Source organism: Dermacentor albipictus, chromosome 5, assembly GCF_038994185.2.
Source record: "Dermacentor albipictus isolate Rhodes 1998 colony chromosome 5, USDA_Dalb.pri_finalv2, whole genome shotgun sequence".
Taxonomy (NCBI): Eukaryota; Metazoa; Arthropoda; class Arachnida; order Ixodida; family Ixodidae; genus Dermacentor; species Dermacentor albipictus.
Genome location: NC_091825.1, coordinates 114,820,125 through 114,837,125, shown reverse-complemented (window position 1 = coordinate 114,837,125; position 17,001 = coordinate 114,820,125). Strand labels below are relative to the sequence as shown.

The window sequence follows — 17,001 nt, the reverse complement described above, 5'->3', positions numbered from 1 at the left end:
AGTTCTAGCGGAAAGCTTCGTTCCTTTATTTTAAAATCTAGAATAATATAGCATGCCCACAATGCCAAAAGCATGATTGAGTGGTAGGAAACTTGCAAAATAGTGCCTGCCCTCTCCTGTATGTAGCCGTCGCCGTACACTCACTAGAAGGTCCGGCTGGAAAACATTGGTGATCTCTACTGTTGCCTGGGCTGCAACATAGTCTGGCTTGCGAATGAGGAGACATACGACCATTTGATAATATCGCTGATAACACAGTCATGTTTTGTTTGTGATAGAATATATAGAAGTGTTGTAGTCAAAGCTTGCAAGGCGTCTACATGCAACTCCTCATATACTAACGCCTTTAATTCATGCTTTAAAGCAAAGGACAAAAAAAATAGAACCCTCAAACAAAGCTCCAACAACACAAGGATGACCTGCCATGACATTGCACAATACCTTTGATGTCACGGCCGTATTTCTGCTTTTGTGGAATCTCGGAAGAGGAAGCGTTGTGCTGGTCTGCGACTCCAGAGGGCTTCCAGACCTCCACTTTCTGGTTGAGACCTGGAACTACCATCTTGGTTCCTCCTATCATGTACTCTTCGTCACGCTTCAGCCGTGCTTTCTCTCTCTGCAGGGCTTTGGGGAATGCGAAGAAAGGCACTGCAACCTGCGACACAGTTGAGAAGTGGATTCATCAGTCATGGAACTTGATGGAGAACAAAGAACAAAAATGCAACAAAAAGCTGTGAACAAGAGAATATCCTTTCGCATAGGTGCAGTGAATGTTTAGTCACTATCACTGAGCCGCATTTTTTATAAGGCAAGGGAAGGAACTGCACCCTTCTGCCACCAGTGGCCGCTGCTGTTCTTATGATTGTTTTTTTTTTGTGACGTTTTGATTTTTTCTTTAATAAATGCTTGGAATGCTGTATTGTTAATTGTACTGTGGTTGTAGTTGTGTTTATTCTCCATTTATGTAGCCACATAGAAAATTTCAAAGGCAGTTTCTGCAAAAGAACAGAAGAATGATGACAAGCTGTAGTAGTGCATTAGTTGATGCTGCATTCTCCAGTTATGCTCAAACTCACAGACATCACTGGCATTTGAGATGGAGGACCGTACACAGCCCATCGCCAATGAACAATGAACAATTGGATTTAGACGAGCATTTTTACATGCTCAAATAGATAACATCAGCAGCAGCATATTACATGTTATGCCCATTACAAGACAAGCACCTCTCAAAGAGATCTCTCAATTAGCTCCGTCCCACATCAACAAAACACATTCTACACAGCAAATTGATTCTTTAGAAGTTTGCAAGGTGGAAGAAGATTCATGAGAGGAAAGAACTGTCACACACGTGAGAGAAGCACAAAGCTACAAAGGAAACCGATAAGAGTTTCTCAGAAAGGAAGTTTCCCAGTTTAAAAATTCACCCTGGTCCGAGAATCTAACCCAAGACCAACGTCTTTTGGGGTGGCTTTTCAATCATTGGAGCTAGCAAGGAGGCAAGCAGATGGCAGTGTGAGGCCAAATTAATGCCTGCAAACTTTCTAATCTCATAACTCCATCAAAACCCTCCCCTCTCCGACTATGCTACTCTTTCTGGCACCAATACTGTTTAGCATACCACTGCCTATGTGCCATACAGATTAGATGGCCTTCGAAATTATACTTCTGTCTCTTAATCTTGGCTAGAATATCACATACTACTAAAGGCCGCCTGTATGTGGTTTTTCATTTCTTTAAGAATCGCTGTAAAGTGCCGTTGCTGGTGTATGCATATCTATTGTGGCCATAGAAGATTGCAAAGCAAGACATTTAGTTCACTTAGCAAAATTAACGTCTTTAGCTAACCTGCAGGAAAGGCTTTCATGCAGCTTAAGCAAGTTCATCAAAACTCTGATCTACTCACCAGCATGAGAAAGATGCCGCACAGGACGAAACCAGCCCACCAGGCGCCGATCCACCGGGGGGCGCCAGGAAAGATGCCTCGCGGCACAGTGCCACCCAGGAAGGAATTCTCGTGCTGAGACAGGAGGAATCCACCCAGCAGGTAGCCCACCACTAGGCCGAAGGCCACTGTGCTATACATGCAGCCTGAAGTGCAGAGCAGGGGGAGAGGGAGGAGAGAGAAAGGGTGTTTACTTATGCAAGAAGGCTGTTCAGCTGGCACGAAGGAGATGGCTGTATACGCCAGTGTCCCCGAGACACTGGAGCTCCTCCCCCATCACCGACACACAACATTCGTAGGACCTTCGCAATCCCACAAGCTTCTCGACTTCACAGCACAGTTACATGTGGAACACATGCTTGAACAATACTTAACGGAAATGAACCAAGATGAACCTTGCGTGGGAAAATAAAGAAGGAAATAGAAGAAAGAAAGAACATATGCAGTTGTGCTTCATTATTATGACCCATCAAACTGTGACTAGATTTATGGACGACTCTTGTGGGCACCAAGCTATTCTAATGTGTTTGCTCTTCATTAACATCGAAACTCGCTGTCCAAAGAATGGACGGGAGAAAAAGCATATAGCCTGTACAAACCCCCATATTCTTGTCTTGCTAATGTGGACAGCAACGGTATAGACAGGACCTTTTCTAAACAAAAGACGCCAAAAGCCCCGCGCACGATGAGTGGCTGGCGTCAGAACAGCACCAGCCAGCGTCTCTTCCATTATGGTAGCCACGTGACAGCTTAAGTACTCATGTGCTTTTTGAAGCGTACATGCTTTCTGAGGCAAAGACTGGAATTTATACATTTTCCAATTGTTCTATTGGCATCCTGTACACATTAGCTAGAGGGAAAAGTTGAGCTTTTCCAAAGATTAGCTTTTCCATCTACACGCTAATTTTATCAACAGGCTGCAGCTCTCCCTACACTGTATTCTCCCCGTTGGAATCACTGTCTTTGAGTAAAAGCTATGTACTGTCGCAGGCCCCATGATGCATGGGGTGATTCAAGCTGCCAAACGATACTTTTGCACATAGTAGTGACAAGAAAAATGCATTTCACGAGCTATATTTTCTCAATTTTTAATTTCTGTACAACATGCAGAAATGCACTTTAAAGCATTTTTTTTTCTCTATAAACGGTCTTAGTTCTCCATGATGACGCAGATGACCTAACTTCCTAGCTTTATAGACAATATTGGTTGGGAACAAAGGTGTCAATATTTATGAGGCACAACTATACTTCCAAGGATCACTCTACCAAGTGAATCAAGTGAATAAAGTGAGCTCATCTGCAAGATCACCATATTTCTAAACTAGCACAAAATTTGAGCGCTGCACTCGATACAGGTTGCGAAATTCAGGTAGATTTGACCTTTGTGATGAATTCATGAAGCGGAGTTGCAGAGTGCAGTTCCCGAGGTACTTCATGTCAAATTACTTGTGCCCATCACGAAAATCCACCATGATCTCTTTGGGCACCATGACCTACAGTTTGTGAACCAGTATTCTAGGCAGCTGCTCTGTGCTGAAGGAACGTGGAAGTCTGAGAAGAGTATGATGGGCATTAGCGCAGACAGAGAGAATGGATGGCAAACCAACACGTAGACAACTTTTAAGACAATCCACAGCCTCACCTTGCACCCTGTGCCACATAAGGCTCGATTCACACAGTCGTCTGCCCCGCCACGTCACCATCACAGCACAGGTTTCCGTCAGTGAAGAACGTTTCCTCACTGATCCATCTTGAAAAATGTAATGCCAGCTACGTTGGCAACGTCAGCCAACGTCTCCAATGTCCCATTTTTTAGGAGAAATTGGTGAGAAAATGCTCTTCCCCGACAGAAAACTGTGCCGGAATAGTGATGGGATGGGGCAGAAGATGGCTCTGTGAATCTGGTCCGAGAGGTACAATAACAAATTTGGAGCCTGAAACATCCTTTATCATTTTTTCAAACTTGACCAAATTATCTAGTTGGCATGACTGGCAAAAGTAGACAGTAATACAAGAGGTCAGAATGGCTCCTCACCAATGTACATTGAAGAGCTCTCCTTCCGAACATGGTCATCGATGTAGGTTGTTCCCAGAGTAAAAATAGGTGTCCCACCGCACCCGATCAGGATTTGGGCACACATAAATATGAAAATATACAAGGCATTCGAAGACCTGCCGTCGATGCATCTTTGCTCAGCGTCGGGTGACAAGGGCGGGTTAATAAAGTGGCTGCTGAAAAAAAGAAATTAGGCAATTCAGGACAGGCATGCTAGAGAAGAGTGACACGTGAGTGACGTAATGCTACTTTTCTATTATTATTGCAATGACTAATTCTGACTTCTGGCTTCATAAGGCACACGCTAAAACTTAATGAAAGTCTACCAAGGTTGGTAGACATGCTGAATTCTATTAGAAATGTCCTGGAACGTGAACTTAGCATGTTATTTGTTCATGAATTACAACCATCTCATAATCATCCGCTTGCTACAGCAAAATGGTAACATTTTTTTAGAGCTTAATGGAAACAATGAATGAGCTGCAACTGACTCTAGTTCGTCCACAATAAGATTTATTAATACTACTAAAACACTTTCATGTGAACCACATTTTCACAAAATGCACAAATAACACTCTTTAGTAGTTGTATTATGGAAAAATAATCGCATGTCAACGTGACTTTGTTCTTGTGCTTTGCTAATTTTAGCAACATAACAACGTAGCCAAGTGGTGCAATATCACACAAAGTGCACTCTAGAAATTGCTTCATTCATGCTGAAAATGCTAGACATAAATTGGGGGAGAAAATTTCTCAGTGTTGTAGAATGCATACAAATTCATGGAACGATAGCTGGACATGTGCAACATGGTGAACAGCGTAGACAATGTGACAAGAGATGTACGAAAAGCACAGATGTGTATATCTTTTGTCCTGTCATCCACGCTGTTTGCCATGTTGAGCAAAGATGAATCAACTCAACTTAGAACTCTTGAATGTGCACATTTCGTGAGCTGCTTTTATGCACATGTTTAAAGTAGCTTGCTTTATCCTTGGCACCATTGCTCGGCTTGAGCACTTTGCAAGAAGCCACAAAGAAGGGCCCAACCGTGACTGCCATGGTGTTATGACAGAAAAGTATTTCGACAGCTTCCAGGTGCTCATGATCGTCAAAGAGCCCAATACTGCGGAAGCATGTGGCACCATAATTAAGTTGGGTGCTAATCATATCATATATTTAGAGCAGTACTACCAGCTGGCAAGCCAAATAACATGACATAGATGAAGAAAATATATTTGAACTGTGCAAGAAGATTCACAGCATGAAGAAAGTTTTATAGGGCACAGGTTACAGCCCTAAGGACTTGTTTCCACAAATAGTAATATGCAAATATAATAATGAATGCAGAATCAGTTGTTTTGTGAAGGCTTATGATGACTATAAATTGTGAGTTATCACAACTGACAAGAAACTTTCTTTATTCTCTCCTGCTCATTCATTCCAAGCACAAACCTGAAAGTGCTCTTGCATCAGAATGTGACAGAGGAAAAGCCGCTGCAGGTGTTCTTACCTTGTGTGTTCGGGCACCATGGCAGCTGTGGGCATTTGGCATGTGTTTTCGTCCTCAATGCGAGTGACATTAAGCCTATAAATGCTTGGAGAATTAGATTGGTCCATGAAGTACGGAAGCGAGAAGACAAAAGACCCGATTGCCATTACAATGGTTCCTGGAAGACAATGTCATTTAACCGTTAAACTCTGGAAGCAGTGAAGGAAAGAAACACAGCACAGTGTCACATATAAAGACCGCAGCTTCAATTTCAGCTCTTTCTATAATTATAGATATCTGTATTGTGACTAAAGTTAGCACCAACCCTTTTTTACGCTCCTTTACAGTGAAGTTGTATATTGCTAGCCGATTCACCCGCCCATCTGCTGCCTGTAGGATGAAAACTCCTCCGACACAACCCCATGCACATGCGGAAAAAAAAAAAAGGAGAAAGAGGGAGAGGGGAAAAGAGGCGGGCAATTGCCTGCACCAGCAGTGACATCATTGCCCTCCATCCCAGGCGAGCACGGATGCATCAGTATCTTTCCGCTTCCGAAATGGGTAGCCCACGTGCCCTACGTACTCCTTAGGAGCAGGCAGCTTTCGACCAGCAACGCCGCGAGCAGAACCGCGAACAAGCTCGTCTACAATGTGCCGATGCTGCAGCCCAGGCACAAGAACAGGCTCGTGCAGCCAAGCGCAAGCGGCAACTGCATACCGAAGATCTGGCAGCCTACCAAGCAGTCGTTTAATGAATCGAAGGGATTAACCCAGCGATAAACACTGGGGCCGCACGTTTCAGCTTCACTGGTTAACCATATATATGGAGTGCTTGGGCAGTGACTTTTTTCTTCTATCTTCACTAGTTTCTTCTGTCTTTGTTTGGTATGTTTTCCTTTTTTATTTTAGCTTGTGAACCAAGGAATCAGGTGCTGCACCAAGATAGTTCGGTTGGGCAGACAGAGTGCAGTTCTCCCATTTTCATAAGGCATGTAGGAGGGCACTCAATCACTTCGCACTCCAAGGTGTTAGGAATTGGGTAATGAGGGGCATGACAAAATACTGAAGGTCGGCACCCCCCTCGCCCCCCCTTGCCTACACCTCCCTCCCCGGAGAAGCCCCTGCAAGATATTCTGCCATGTTTCTTTCTATAGAGTTCGTGAGAATCACCTTCACCTTCCTTTATTCCTTCGTCTGAAGACGACGAATGAAGCGCAAGCTTATCTAATATTTATTTTATTGACTACTGCCACAATGAAGCTGGTAGTTTTGAATAAAATAAGGTAATTAAAAACGTTGCTGAACACGAAAATTAGATTCGAATTGTACTTTAGGGGCATAAACATCAATGGGCAGTTGGGTATGCAAATAGCGGGTGCCATTCTATTTGTCCTTTGTGGGCTTCTCAGAACTGCGTGGTACATTTGACAGCCATTACTGCAACCGTGCACTTTTTCCAGAACTCCTCACTGGGGATTAGCAGAGCATTTCCACTTAAACGCTACGATTGGAAGTCACAGTACTGCCTCTTAGTCCCATGTTGTGATTTTCCAATAAAGGTCATATTACCAGATGCAGTGAAAGCAAGCTTACCTTTGCCAATCCAAACAGGAATGTGCCTATGGCTCCCAAGGTAGCTCACAAAAATAATGGTCAGCAGGTTTCCAATCTCAAATGAACTTGAAATGGCTCCTGACACTCGACTAGGGATATCAAACCTCTTCTCGATTGTTGTAATTACACTGCAACAGAACAGAATGTGCGAGTGAAAAACACTGAGATGATATGACGGGAGAATGGCATACACTTTTTCTTGGGATTCTCCTTAACAAGCTGCCACTTCAGTTTATGATGCTACAGATACCAATTCTTCTGCAATAAAAGAAAAAAAGGAATTCTAACATGACAAGCCAAATTTTCAGAACAAAATTAAAGAAATAGTCAGAATGTGACCATGCCAATAAACATCTTCAGGATCAAACAGCAATGCTTTCACTTAGTTTTCAGTCTTGGCAGCATAATCGGCAGCTACCAAGAGGTACGAGATATGCCTGTATGCCATAGGAGAGCGCTGTTATTCAGTAATGTCCATGCTGATGATTACAACAAAAATTATGTTTAATATACGACGTGTGGTCGTCATTTTGAGTTTTGAGAAGCCAAGCAAATGCTAACTTTTTCTTCACCCACTAAATGATGGCAGTCGCATGATTTTACAGCTCATTGAAAGCTTACAAAATGGTGCTGTTTCATAGGTACAGTCGACTTCCGTTAATTCGACCCTGCCTGGATGGGCAAAAGTGATCGCATTATCCAGCGGGTCGAATTAAACAAGATGCAGAAAAGGCACCAGAACACTGCTGATTAATTTGGCAGTAGTAACCCGATTCTAACATGACCCCGAATCAAACGCACGCCCACTTTCTGTGTGTCCAAAGTAGAAAACTAATGTACAAATTACACTAAATCTCCTAATAAAAGTAGAAATGAATGGCGCACCCGATTTTTAGGAAGGAAAATAGGGCCCATGTGTAACACCACGGCACCCGGTTTCATAAGGTCAGCTTCACCGCAATACATTTATGTTATGCGGGAAAGCATACAAACGCCGCGAAGGCGGTTTTGGTTTCGTGTCCGACTGCACCGCGCAGGCTATTTTCAGTCCAATTTCATCGAAGAAAATAGAAGCACAGTAGAATGTGGTAAAATATTTAAGGGTTCCGGTGCAGTCCTTGACTTTGGGACCCTTCTCTGTATATTTATTTTAACTACCTAAGTGACCACAAATGAACAATAAACTGAAATTGAAACTGAAATACTTTAACCAGCAATTGTGAGCTACGGTTATTGCTTGAAAATGTGCCTAGGGCAGGCTGTAAATAAGCGTTTTTCATAGCAGGTGACGTGTGTTCAACGCATTCACAGTCCCAAAACTCCGCTGAGACAGACGCTGCCAATAAAAGGGTCGATATTGTGGTCACCCTATGGTTCAGGTGCATGTGTGCTGACTGGCCAAACAGGAATTATCCAACGAGGGCCAATTTTAGGATGTACATAACAAAAGTTTGGGCTCATAGAAATGCATGGGCACCCGTCGGTACCTTCGGTCGGAATCGAATTAACCATAAAAATCGAATTAACCGGAGTTGAATTAAGTGAAGTCTGGTGCACTGACACTCAACTGCCAATACGTATACGTCTTTAAGCACTCACCTATTTACATATCCAGTAGACAATGCTTGCTGCAGGGTAACCAGCAGGCACGACAGAAACACAAAAACTCTGATGTTGGCAAAGTACTGTAACCACCGTGGCCGACAGCCAAGAATGCCGCACTCTCGCAAGTTTGGGTCCACCTCATCTGGAAGAAAAGAAATAAAAGCGGGAGCACAATCAATATACGATTAGATACCTCACGCAAGTGAAGTGTGCGTCAGCACATGGCCAAAGGTAAGCAAGCACGTGGGACCAGAGCCGATGCCAGGTGAAATTGTTAGGTTTGCACACTAATATCTGAAACACCTCGTGAACTGACGATGCACAGAATGCTGCTCCTCGGTCTCAATTAAACACCACAGAGGACTGCGGGATTGCAACACACAGCCAGGCAGCAGCTTTGCGCATTTGCTAGCTAACATCGCCTGAGCAATAGACAATATGCAATAGCACATAAGGAGGCTTTCACACGCACCTAACAAGCCCTCACAAAGACGGCCGAGCTCCCGCTAATAAATGTGCTGAAGCAGTAACAGTTATATTTTAGAAATTTCTACGGTGTTCGGTGGCAGGCACCCGTCCATACACTGATGCCTTACTGACAATTATTGCGTTCTATGCCATATTTATGTATATTTACTACTTATCTAACATGAGGTCTGTCATCTTGGTGAGGTGGGGCGAGATATGTGAGGAGAAGCGCACTTGCGTATTTGGCCTGTCATCCACAAGCTGTTGCCTTCAACTGATCTACCTGCGCTTTGCATTCTCTGCCAAATAAATAAATAAATAAATAAATAAATAAATAAATAAATAAATAAAGAACAACTGATCAAGCAAGAGCTGAAAAGTGCAATGAGCCTTTTCACATCTCCAACAGGGCTGCCGAATCGCGTAGTGTCTGAATCAGCTGGTTTCGGTGCATGTATGCTATTAGCTGAAGTCACTGGCTTACCATTTCGGGCTAACCGCCTGCCGTCATGAGTAGTTCGTTTCAGCAACTAGAGCGTGTTTTCCTTTTCCCCTCATTCCAACATATAACAAAAACAAAAGAGAGAGAGAGAGAGAGTGCCTTATAAAGTACTTTCCCAAGTGTTGCTGGCCTCATTTCGCTAAGCAGACGCGTTTCTAAGTTACGCTCTCGTCCTGGCACGCAAGGGGCCAGGGAACTTTCGACAAAAGAAGGCACGCCATTCAGGCTGCGCGCAATTTGTCCCGCGACGTATCGCGCGAGCCGAGGTCCACCACACATGTGACGTGACCTTCTTTCTTTCTCTCTCTCTCTCGCTCTATCTCTCCAGCGCGCCGGGTGAAACGGCGCCTCTGGCCCCGAGGCCCGTTGAAAGAAGTTAGCGGGCCTGTCGTCGTCGCGTCTCCAGTCCAGACGCTCTATCAGCCGACGTCGCAACCAGACGGCGCGCGCGGCCGGCGTAATTAGGGGACGCTCGCGCTCGGCGTCTCGTGGGAAAAGACGGGTTCGGGATTAGACGGGATTTGTGTGCCACTATGCGATGGCGCGCCAGGTCGCTGTCTGTCGACGCCGCAGTTCCCCCCGACCGTGTACGCCGCCGTTCCTGGATAAGCGTAAGTGGCTCTGGCACAATAAGCGCTGCCGCGTGCGTGTCCCACGGCCCGCGATTCGGGTTTGCAACAGTGGGGCTTAGAAGTAGAGCCTCTCCGCTGCGATGAAAGTGATGTTAGAGTGAGGGAGAGAGAGAGCAGAAAGGGGAGAGAGCGAATGTTACCTGCTACAGAGTCTAAATTGCAGGCCTCCCTAGCCTAGTCCGGCGATTTCGTGCCTGCTTAATTTGAGATTCTGGCGCCACAGCACGGACGCCACTGCTGGACCGTGGCGTGCTTCTGGGCGATGACGTAAGTGCCGTGCTTAAATTCATGCACGTCGTTCTGCGCACCTTCATCGCGTCCCGTTTATTCGCGCTCCGTATACGCAGTTTTCAAGAACCGTATGGGGCCAACGGGCAAATGGAGCTAAACGCACAGGGAAAATTAAACACTTTTTGAAAACCTGAAATCTTTAATTAATTATGAGTGACTGTGGAAAATGCGATAAGGTGCATATTCTTAACAAACAAAAAGGGAAGAAGAGTCGTCTTTACTCTAATTTCTTCCACTAACCCAACCTAACCTATCTTAACCTGACTAGCGATTTGATTAATGCTTCAACTCGTTTTACTACGCGCTTTTCAATTTATTAGCGTACTGCCTTGAAGGACGAAATCACGAAGTGCTGCTGGCACAAGCCGCTATAGCCAACTGACTCACTTATCCACTCATTTTCTTCTACCCTCATCAACAAATAAATAAACTAGTCACCATTCACTCACTGGTTCCCACACCTAACGCGGCTGCTACACCCGCGCCAACATTTGACGAGAACACTGGCTGACACGCGGGTCCCGTCACGTTGAAGCTACGAATCTCCGCTGGGGCGACTGCGGTATACCGGTATACGACCCGCCGGCGTGCGCAGCGGACGATCGATGGCCGTAAACAGCCGCGCCAGCCGCCTGCTTCTCAAAGCATGCGTCTTTTGTTTTTCTTGTTAGACACGAGCTGCAGGATCAAAACAAAGGACCACGGAAAGCAAGGAAGTGCAGCACCCACGTATGTTGTAGCGTGCATCCGAATTCATCGCCGGGAGACAAAGAAAAACAAATCGGCGAAGGAACGACCGACCACTGCCGAAGGCGATGCATTTTTCATCAGTCAATTAGGACTGGCTACAACTTGATGTGCTGCAAGCCGCAACAGAAGCATCGTAGAGCGCGCACACGCACATACGCGCACACACACACACACATAAATCGGGAGGTTACGCTTAAAAACAAGGAAATATAATAAACAGTAAGCAGAGGAGAACTCCGCAGTGAATTATTCAGCAAGCGCAAGAAAAATAAACGGTAGCTGCGACTGTGTTTTTCTCCATTTTTTTAAATCTTTTTATTTTGGTACTAAGCCTGTCTTCTACTCCGCGGCGTCTCTTCATCTTTTGCCTGCGCCCAGCACATAAGCTCGTTAACTTGAGAGGCGAATGCTATTCACTTGCATCGAAGCAATCCTAATCCGGGTCGTCGAAAATGCGTTCGCACGAGATACAGAGAGAGAGAGAGAGAGAGAGAGAGAGAGGAGTAGATGGAACAGAATAAAGCAAGAAAGGAAAGGGAAATGCTGAGCTTGCATTAACTGAAGCGTTAATTTTTCACTGCCCCGTATCGCTAAGTGCGTTAGAAGCGCCGCGAAGGCCCTTATGCGCATATATAACGCACGAGTATTTTCTATCCGTTTTGTTCAGCGCACTAGCGAGTGAAATGCTTGACGTCAGGAATGATATGAAGTGGAAAAGTCGATCGTGCAGCTTGGCTCGAAGATTGCATTAGGCCCGTCCCCGCCTGTAATGCGCGCTTTTGCACAGACATTTCACCTTGAGAACCGAAATATGCGTCTTTTTTTTTTCCTCATAAAGATTAACAGAAAAGTACCCGCTCATATAGGTAGCAGTCTTTTGACACAATTTCTCTTCGCGCCTGGCGTTGCGAACGCGCGAAATTCGCAGTGCAAACGTGCGTTATCACTCACGCTAAGAGAGAGATGCAAATGAGAGAAAGGCAGGGAGGTTAACCAGACTTAAAACCTCCGGTTTGCTACCCTGCACTAGGGGAAGGGAAAGGGGAAGTAAAGACGGAAAGAAGAGCGTGACAAAAATAAAAGCGTGAGAAAAAAATATGAAAAGGGATGAAACGGGGTCATTATAGTCTTTCTAAAAGGCCACTGTCACGTAGAAAAGTCAACAAAGCCTTGACCGACTTTTGCTGCGACGACAGTTCACGTCGGCATTCCAAAACTGGCTCACGCTAACGTGTGTTATAGGGGTTCGACATTAGCAGGTCACGCGCCTTCACTTTAGTGCTGCATTCGAAAAGGAGGTGAAAGAACTCGGGGACGCTAACGACAGGGTGGTGGCACTGTATAAAAGTTTGATTTGTGAAACTTTCACCGAAAGCTTCATCCAGCGGCCACTACATATACATACGCTGTTCATGCTCAATTCGAAGGCACCACGGTGGAATTGATTCGCGAGCATCACGTTCGAGAAACGACTACACATCCGCTAGGCCAAATCAAATCGGCGGCGCGGAAGAGAAGCCTCCTCGGTCACCGTATAGCATGCGAAGACCGCGCGCGCGAGGAAAAAGAAAGAAAGAAAGAAACGAAGAAAAAAAATGGCTGTGGCTTAGCTAAGGTTAAGCCCAGGATGCGAAGCATACTAGCCTTTATTTTAGTTGTTGAACCACTGTTTAGCCTGGTGAACTGCTGTTGCTTGGCTATATTTGGTTCGGCTAGACGAAGAAACAACTCATGCAGGCGAGCGCACGAGCTGAGACCCGGCTATGTGGCTACGCGGCCGCAAGCGAGCGCCCGAGTTGAGCCTCCGCTTTTGAAGCTGTTATGACGTCATGTGGTAGCTACGCGGCCGCGCGCGGCGCAGCAAGGAAGAGCGTGGTTGTGCGGCTAGTATGCTTCGCATAAAGAAAGATCCTGAAGCCGCAATCGACGGGAGCTACATGGACCACCAAAACGGAGTGAAAAGCCGGTGCAGTCAACGCGAGGACGCCTACACACAGTCGGCTGCAGTGACCGCTGGTGCGCACCTCGAGTCGCACCCCGTCGCAGGCCGCTCGTTATCCGATGACAGCCATGCGCATGCGTGAGCCTTCCATAACAAATGCCGTTAGGCACCACCGGTGATGTGATAGCGGCCGCTAGAGTGACTGGCGGCCGTCCCCGGCCGAGAATCCTTAAAGTATAAACATGCCTGTCGTATCTGGCGACGAATTAGCGCATTGATCGAATGAAGTGTGTTCGGCGAACTGCATTTACGCTTTCTTTTTAAAATTTTGTTCGCCTGAAGGTCAGGGGGTCGACCTATACTCCGAACCGACTTATACTCCGGGGTTTTACGGGGACTTACAGGTCAAGTGGCACGAAATTTCGGACCGTGTGTAAAGCTCTTTCAGACAGTGAAGATACACAAGCAGCCTCCGTGCTAAATTCCACGTTTTATATACGAGTGGATGTGCAATGAAAGGCTCGCAAAACCCGGCGTTTTTGATAACGAAACTAATGAAAAAAGAAACAAAAAGTCGCAGTTCACGCGTGGCAGGTTACCTGCAGGATACGGCGTGTGGCCCGCACATGCGCTCATACGCGCGGACAGACATGCGCAGCCACGGCCGGGCTAGAGGCGGAGACGCCCGCTCACCTGCCCCCCCCCCCCTCTCCTAGCGCGCGCTTGTTAACGCGACCTCCGACACCGGGTGCGCGCATCAATCCACCGTAACGACATTGAATGACTCTGATGCCATCCTTCTCTCGGCTCACCCTCGCAAATGCAGCACGCGGCGCGCGATAAGATCTTATCGCACTCGGACTTTATACGGAACCTCACCGCGACGGTGAATTTTGCGTGGAGTGTCTATATAATTGCTATCACAAGCTATCGCAATAAAAAAAGAAAACGCCATCGTTACCACTCGTCTCAAATGACGGTGAACCCCGGAACGTTGAGAACCGGCGTGGCTTTTCGACATGACCTCCGAGATCAGTCGGAAAATCTCCGAGAGCATGGTTTCAAATGTGTACAATATCGGCTAATCATCACGTATCGCGTAGTATACTTAGGCGCTACCTAAATGCTGTTAATAAGAAAATTAAGACGTTACCAGCCCTGCAGCTTTGCCAAGTTTGCTTCAATAGGATATGCTCGTCTATAACAAATTAACCAATTTAACGAAAGTGAAATTTCGTAGCGATTTCCCTGTTAAGCTCTCACTGTCTACTGGATTTTACGGATGATATGGCACGTCTCAGCGTCAAGCTTTACATTTTGTTTTCACATTCCTTCAATACATTGGCCTAACTGACATCAACGTAACGTCAGCGGCAATGTACATTAAACGGAAACTAAAAGACAAAAGTTATTTGAATTGTATTAGTAAATTACTCTTCTACATTACACCAATAAAGCCACTCTTATCGGGAGAATACGTTTGGTAAGCCAGAAAAGACGCACCATCGAGCAATAAGCTGGTGGCGACGCCCCCGTCAGGTTCCCGCACCAGCCCGACATTAAGTCATTGATTTTGACAGCGTCTGCTCGGGCGTAGTTAATTCTTTTGCCGCTCAATAACTTGACTAAATTGTGTTCCGAGAGCGCTGACGACTTGGCAAGCTTCACAATTTCTACTGCGCCACAAGGGCCCAAACGCGACAACATACTTTGACATCTGTGACGTCATACCGGCGCACCGGCACGGACGCTTCGGCGCGAAATTCGAAAATTTGAACTTTGACCTACTTTTCCTCTTTCAATAATCCACCAAATTTACGAAGAATGCAGTTTCGGAAGAACACTTTATCACTATACTATAAACTGATCCACTGTTTTCTCTTTACTGCCTCTTTAGGAGGGGCGATGCGGGGCATAAGAAGATTCCCACCTACTAGATTCACACACGTGTACTTTGATATGTGTCATTCCTGTTTCTTTGATGTGTCAATTACTGTATTTTTATTTACCGACACGCAGCATCTATTTCACTTGCTTGTTTGATTTGAATTTCAATTATTGTAAGCGCATTTGTTATATTTGATTATCTACTTCGCTAACTTCGTGTAATCTGATGTCTGCCACTGCTATGTTGCCATAATGTATTAATTACTATATTTATTAAATTACTAATAGGAGGTAACCCTGATAGATTTTATAGCTCCGGGACCTCCTCCTGCACTAATGATGAGTGACGAAATAAATAGGTGAGTGATAGGTCCAAAAAGAAACCTAAGGCGCGGTGGCTCACCGAGGTCCGGCCTGAGCAGGCGCTCTCCGCGGTGTTCTCCTCCCGTCCTGGCGAACTCGGCTGCGCTGCTGTAGGTCACTTCGGACAGCGGGTGGTGGTGGTGCAAGTGGTGCAGGTGGTGGTGACCCGAGGTGCTCCCGCCCAACCCGGACAGCTGCAACCGGGAAAAAGAAAAAGAAGAAAGGCACAGCGGGGTGCGTCACACAAAGGGTGCTCTCTCGTGGTGCCCAGCATCACGTGAAACTTTCGAAAATGAAAGTTGAGACGTTATTACGCCTTGTGCCACAACTGACCGTTGCAAATGTCTAACATAACTGTTTCTTCAACTGAGATGTATAATAAAAATGACGCTTTAATTTGCGATAGATTTCGTACTAATTTAAAAGAAAAGAAATACGAAAGTGGAAGACTTGGGCGCCAGTGGGAGTTGAACCCACAACCTTAGGGTGACGCGAAACGCCAGGTAAAACTGCATTTCGTACGTGTTTCCTTCTGTGCGGCAGCTTCGAACTTTATCACTGAACACACACACCTGTTCAGTCTATGACCTCTGCTGCTCCTCGTAAGGATAAGGGAAGTGCATATGAGAAAGGGGAAATGAAATAAAGTTAGTGATGCAGCAGAGTCGCGATGTTAGAGTATACGGCAAGTTGTGTTACACACGCCATGAGACCTTTGGTGCACGTCGTTTGCTATAAGTGTAGCTGAAATTGGGGACACCACAGGGGGCCTCGTCAGACATCGTAAACGGAATTCTACAGTGCAGGGAAGCCAACTCTTACGCTACGAAAGAGAACGACCCCTGTCGGTTTTCTATTCCCACCTTTACTGCTTGGGTTTCTCTTGAACCCTCCTGATTCCTTGCAAGAAGTAAACAATCATACAGTCCGCAAAGCAAGATTATGGGACACGGTTTCCGCGACAGGTTAGTTCCTGCCCTGTTAAGGCAGGACGCTTCTAATTTGATGGACCTAAATGTAGGTCGCTGAAACTACTACAGACGAACTTTGGATTCGAGGCTGTTAACGTGGCAAGGTTCCAGGGCAATTGAGTTTTTTTTTTCCCCCGCAATTTCCGTGGCCCGAAAGGTTTTGTGGCCGACTGTAGTTCAAACTTCGGCCGGAAAATATCTCTCGCTATACCACCCAGACGTCGATGACATTTACGCAAATAGAGTGCCGGATAATTCCGTTCAACTCGCTGCTAATTGCCACATCTTTGGGAGCATTAATGATGACGACGTCATCAGTATTCTCTCTCGCGTCCTGAACCGCAAAGCGATCGGCGTCCATCGCAGCCAAACGCTTTCGCGTAAACCGGATAGCACCGAGCAGTTCCGAACCGTATAGGAAGGACTGTCACATCCTAATTGCCCGTTACAGGCGCGCTCTTTGATGGCCTGAAAAACAAAATCGA

The 17,001-nt window shown here is 45.9% G+C and overlaps 1 protein-coding gene and 1 long non-coding RNA gene across 5 annotated transcripts in view; one reads left to right on the top strand and one right to left on the bottom strand.

Moving 5' to 3' along the window:
• The window catches only part of LOC135920515 (uncharacterized), a 30,584-nt gene extending 29,658 nt beyond the window's left edge, over positions 1 to 926 (top strand). The window contains exon 2 of the long non-coding RNA XR_010570272.1: positions 623 to 926. This is a non-coding gene — a long non-coding RNA (uncharacterized lncRNA). The remainder of the gene's footprint in view (positions 1 to 622) is intronic.
• Oatp30B (Organic anion transporting polypeptide 30B) overlaps positions 1 to 17,001 on the bottom strand; it is a 341,602-nt gene that overhangs the window by 27,594 nt on the left and 297,007 nt on the right. For 3 of the 4 annotated variants that reach the window (XM_065454801.2, XM_065454802.2, XM_065454803.1), the window contains 7 exons: positions 15,586 to 15,739; positions 8,705 to 8,852; positions 7,085 to 7,233; positions 5,513 to 5,669; positions 3,981 to 4,177; positions 1,907 to 2,091; positions 442 to 655 (listed from right to left, as the gene is read on the bottom strand). In XM_065454801.2, coding sequence (XP_065310873.1) covers positions 442 to 655; positions 1,907 to 2,091; positions 3,981 to 4,177; positions 5,513 to 5,669; positions 7,085 to 7,233; positions 8,705 to 8,852; positions 15,586 to 15,739 — 1,204 coding nt within the window. The remainder of the gene's footprint in view (positions 1 to 441; positions 656 to 1,906; positions 2,092 to 3,980; positions 4,178 to 5,512; positions 5,670 to 7,084; positions 7,234 to 8,704; positions 8,853 to 15,585; positions 15,740 to 17,001) is intronic. The other variant, XM_065454804.2, reaches the window with a different exon arrangement.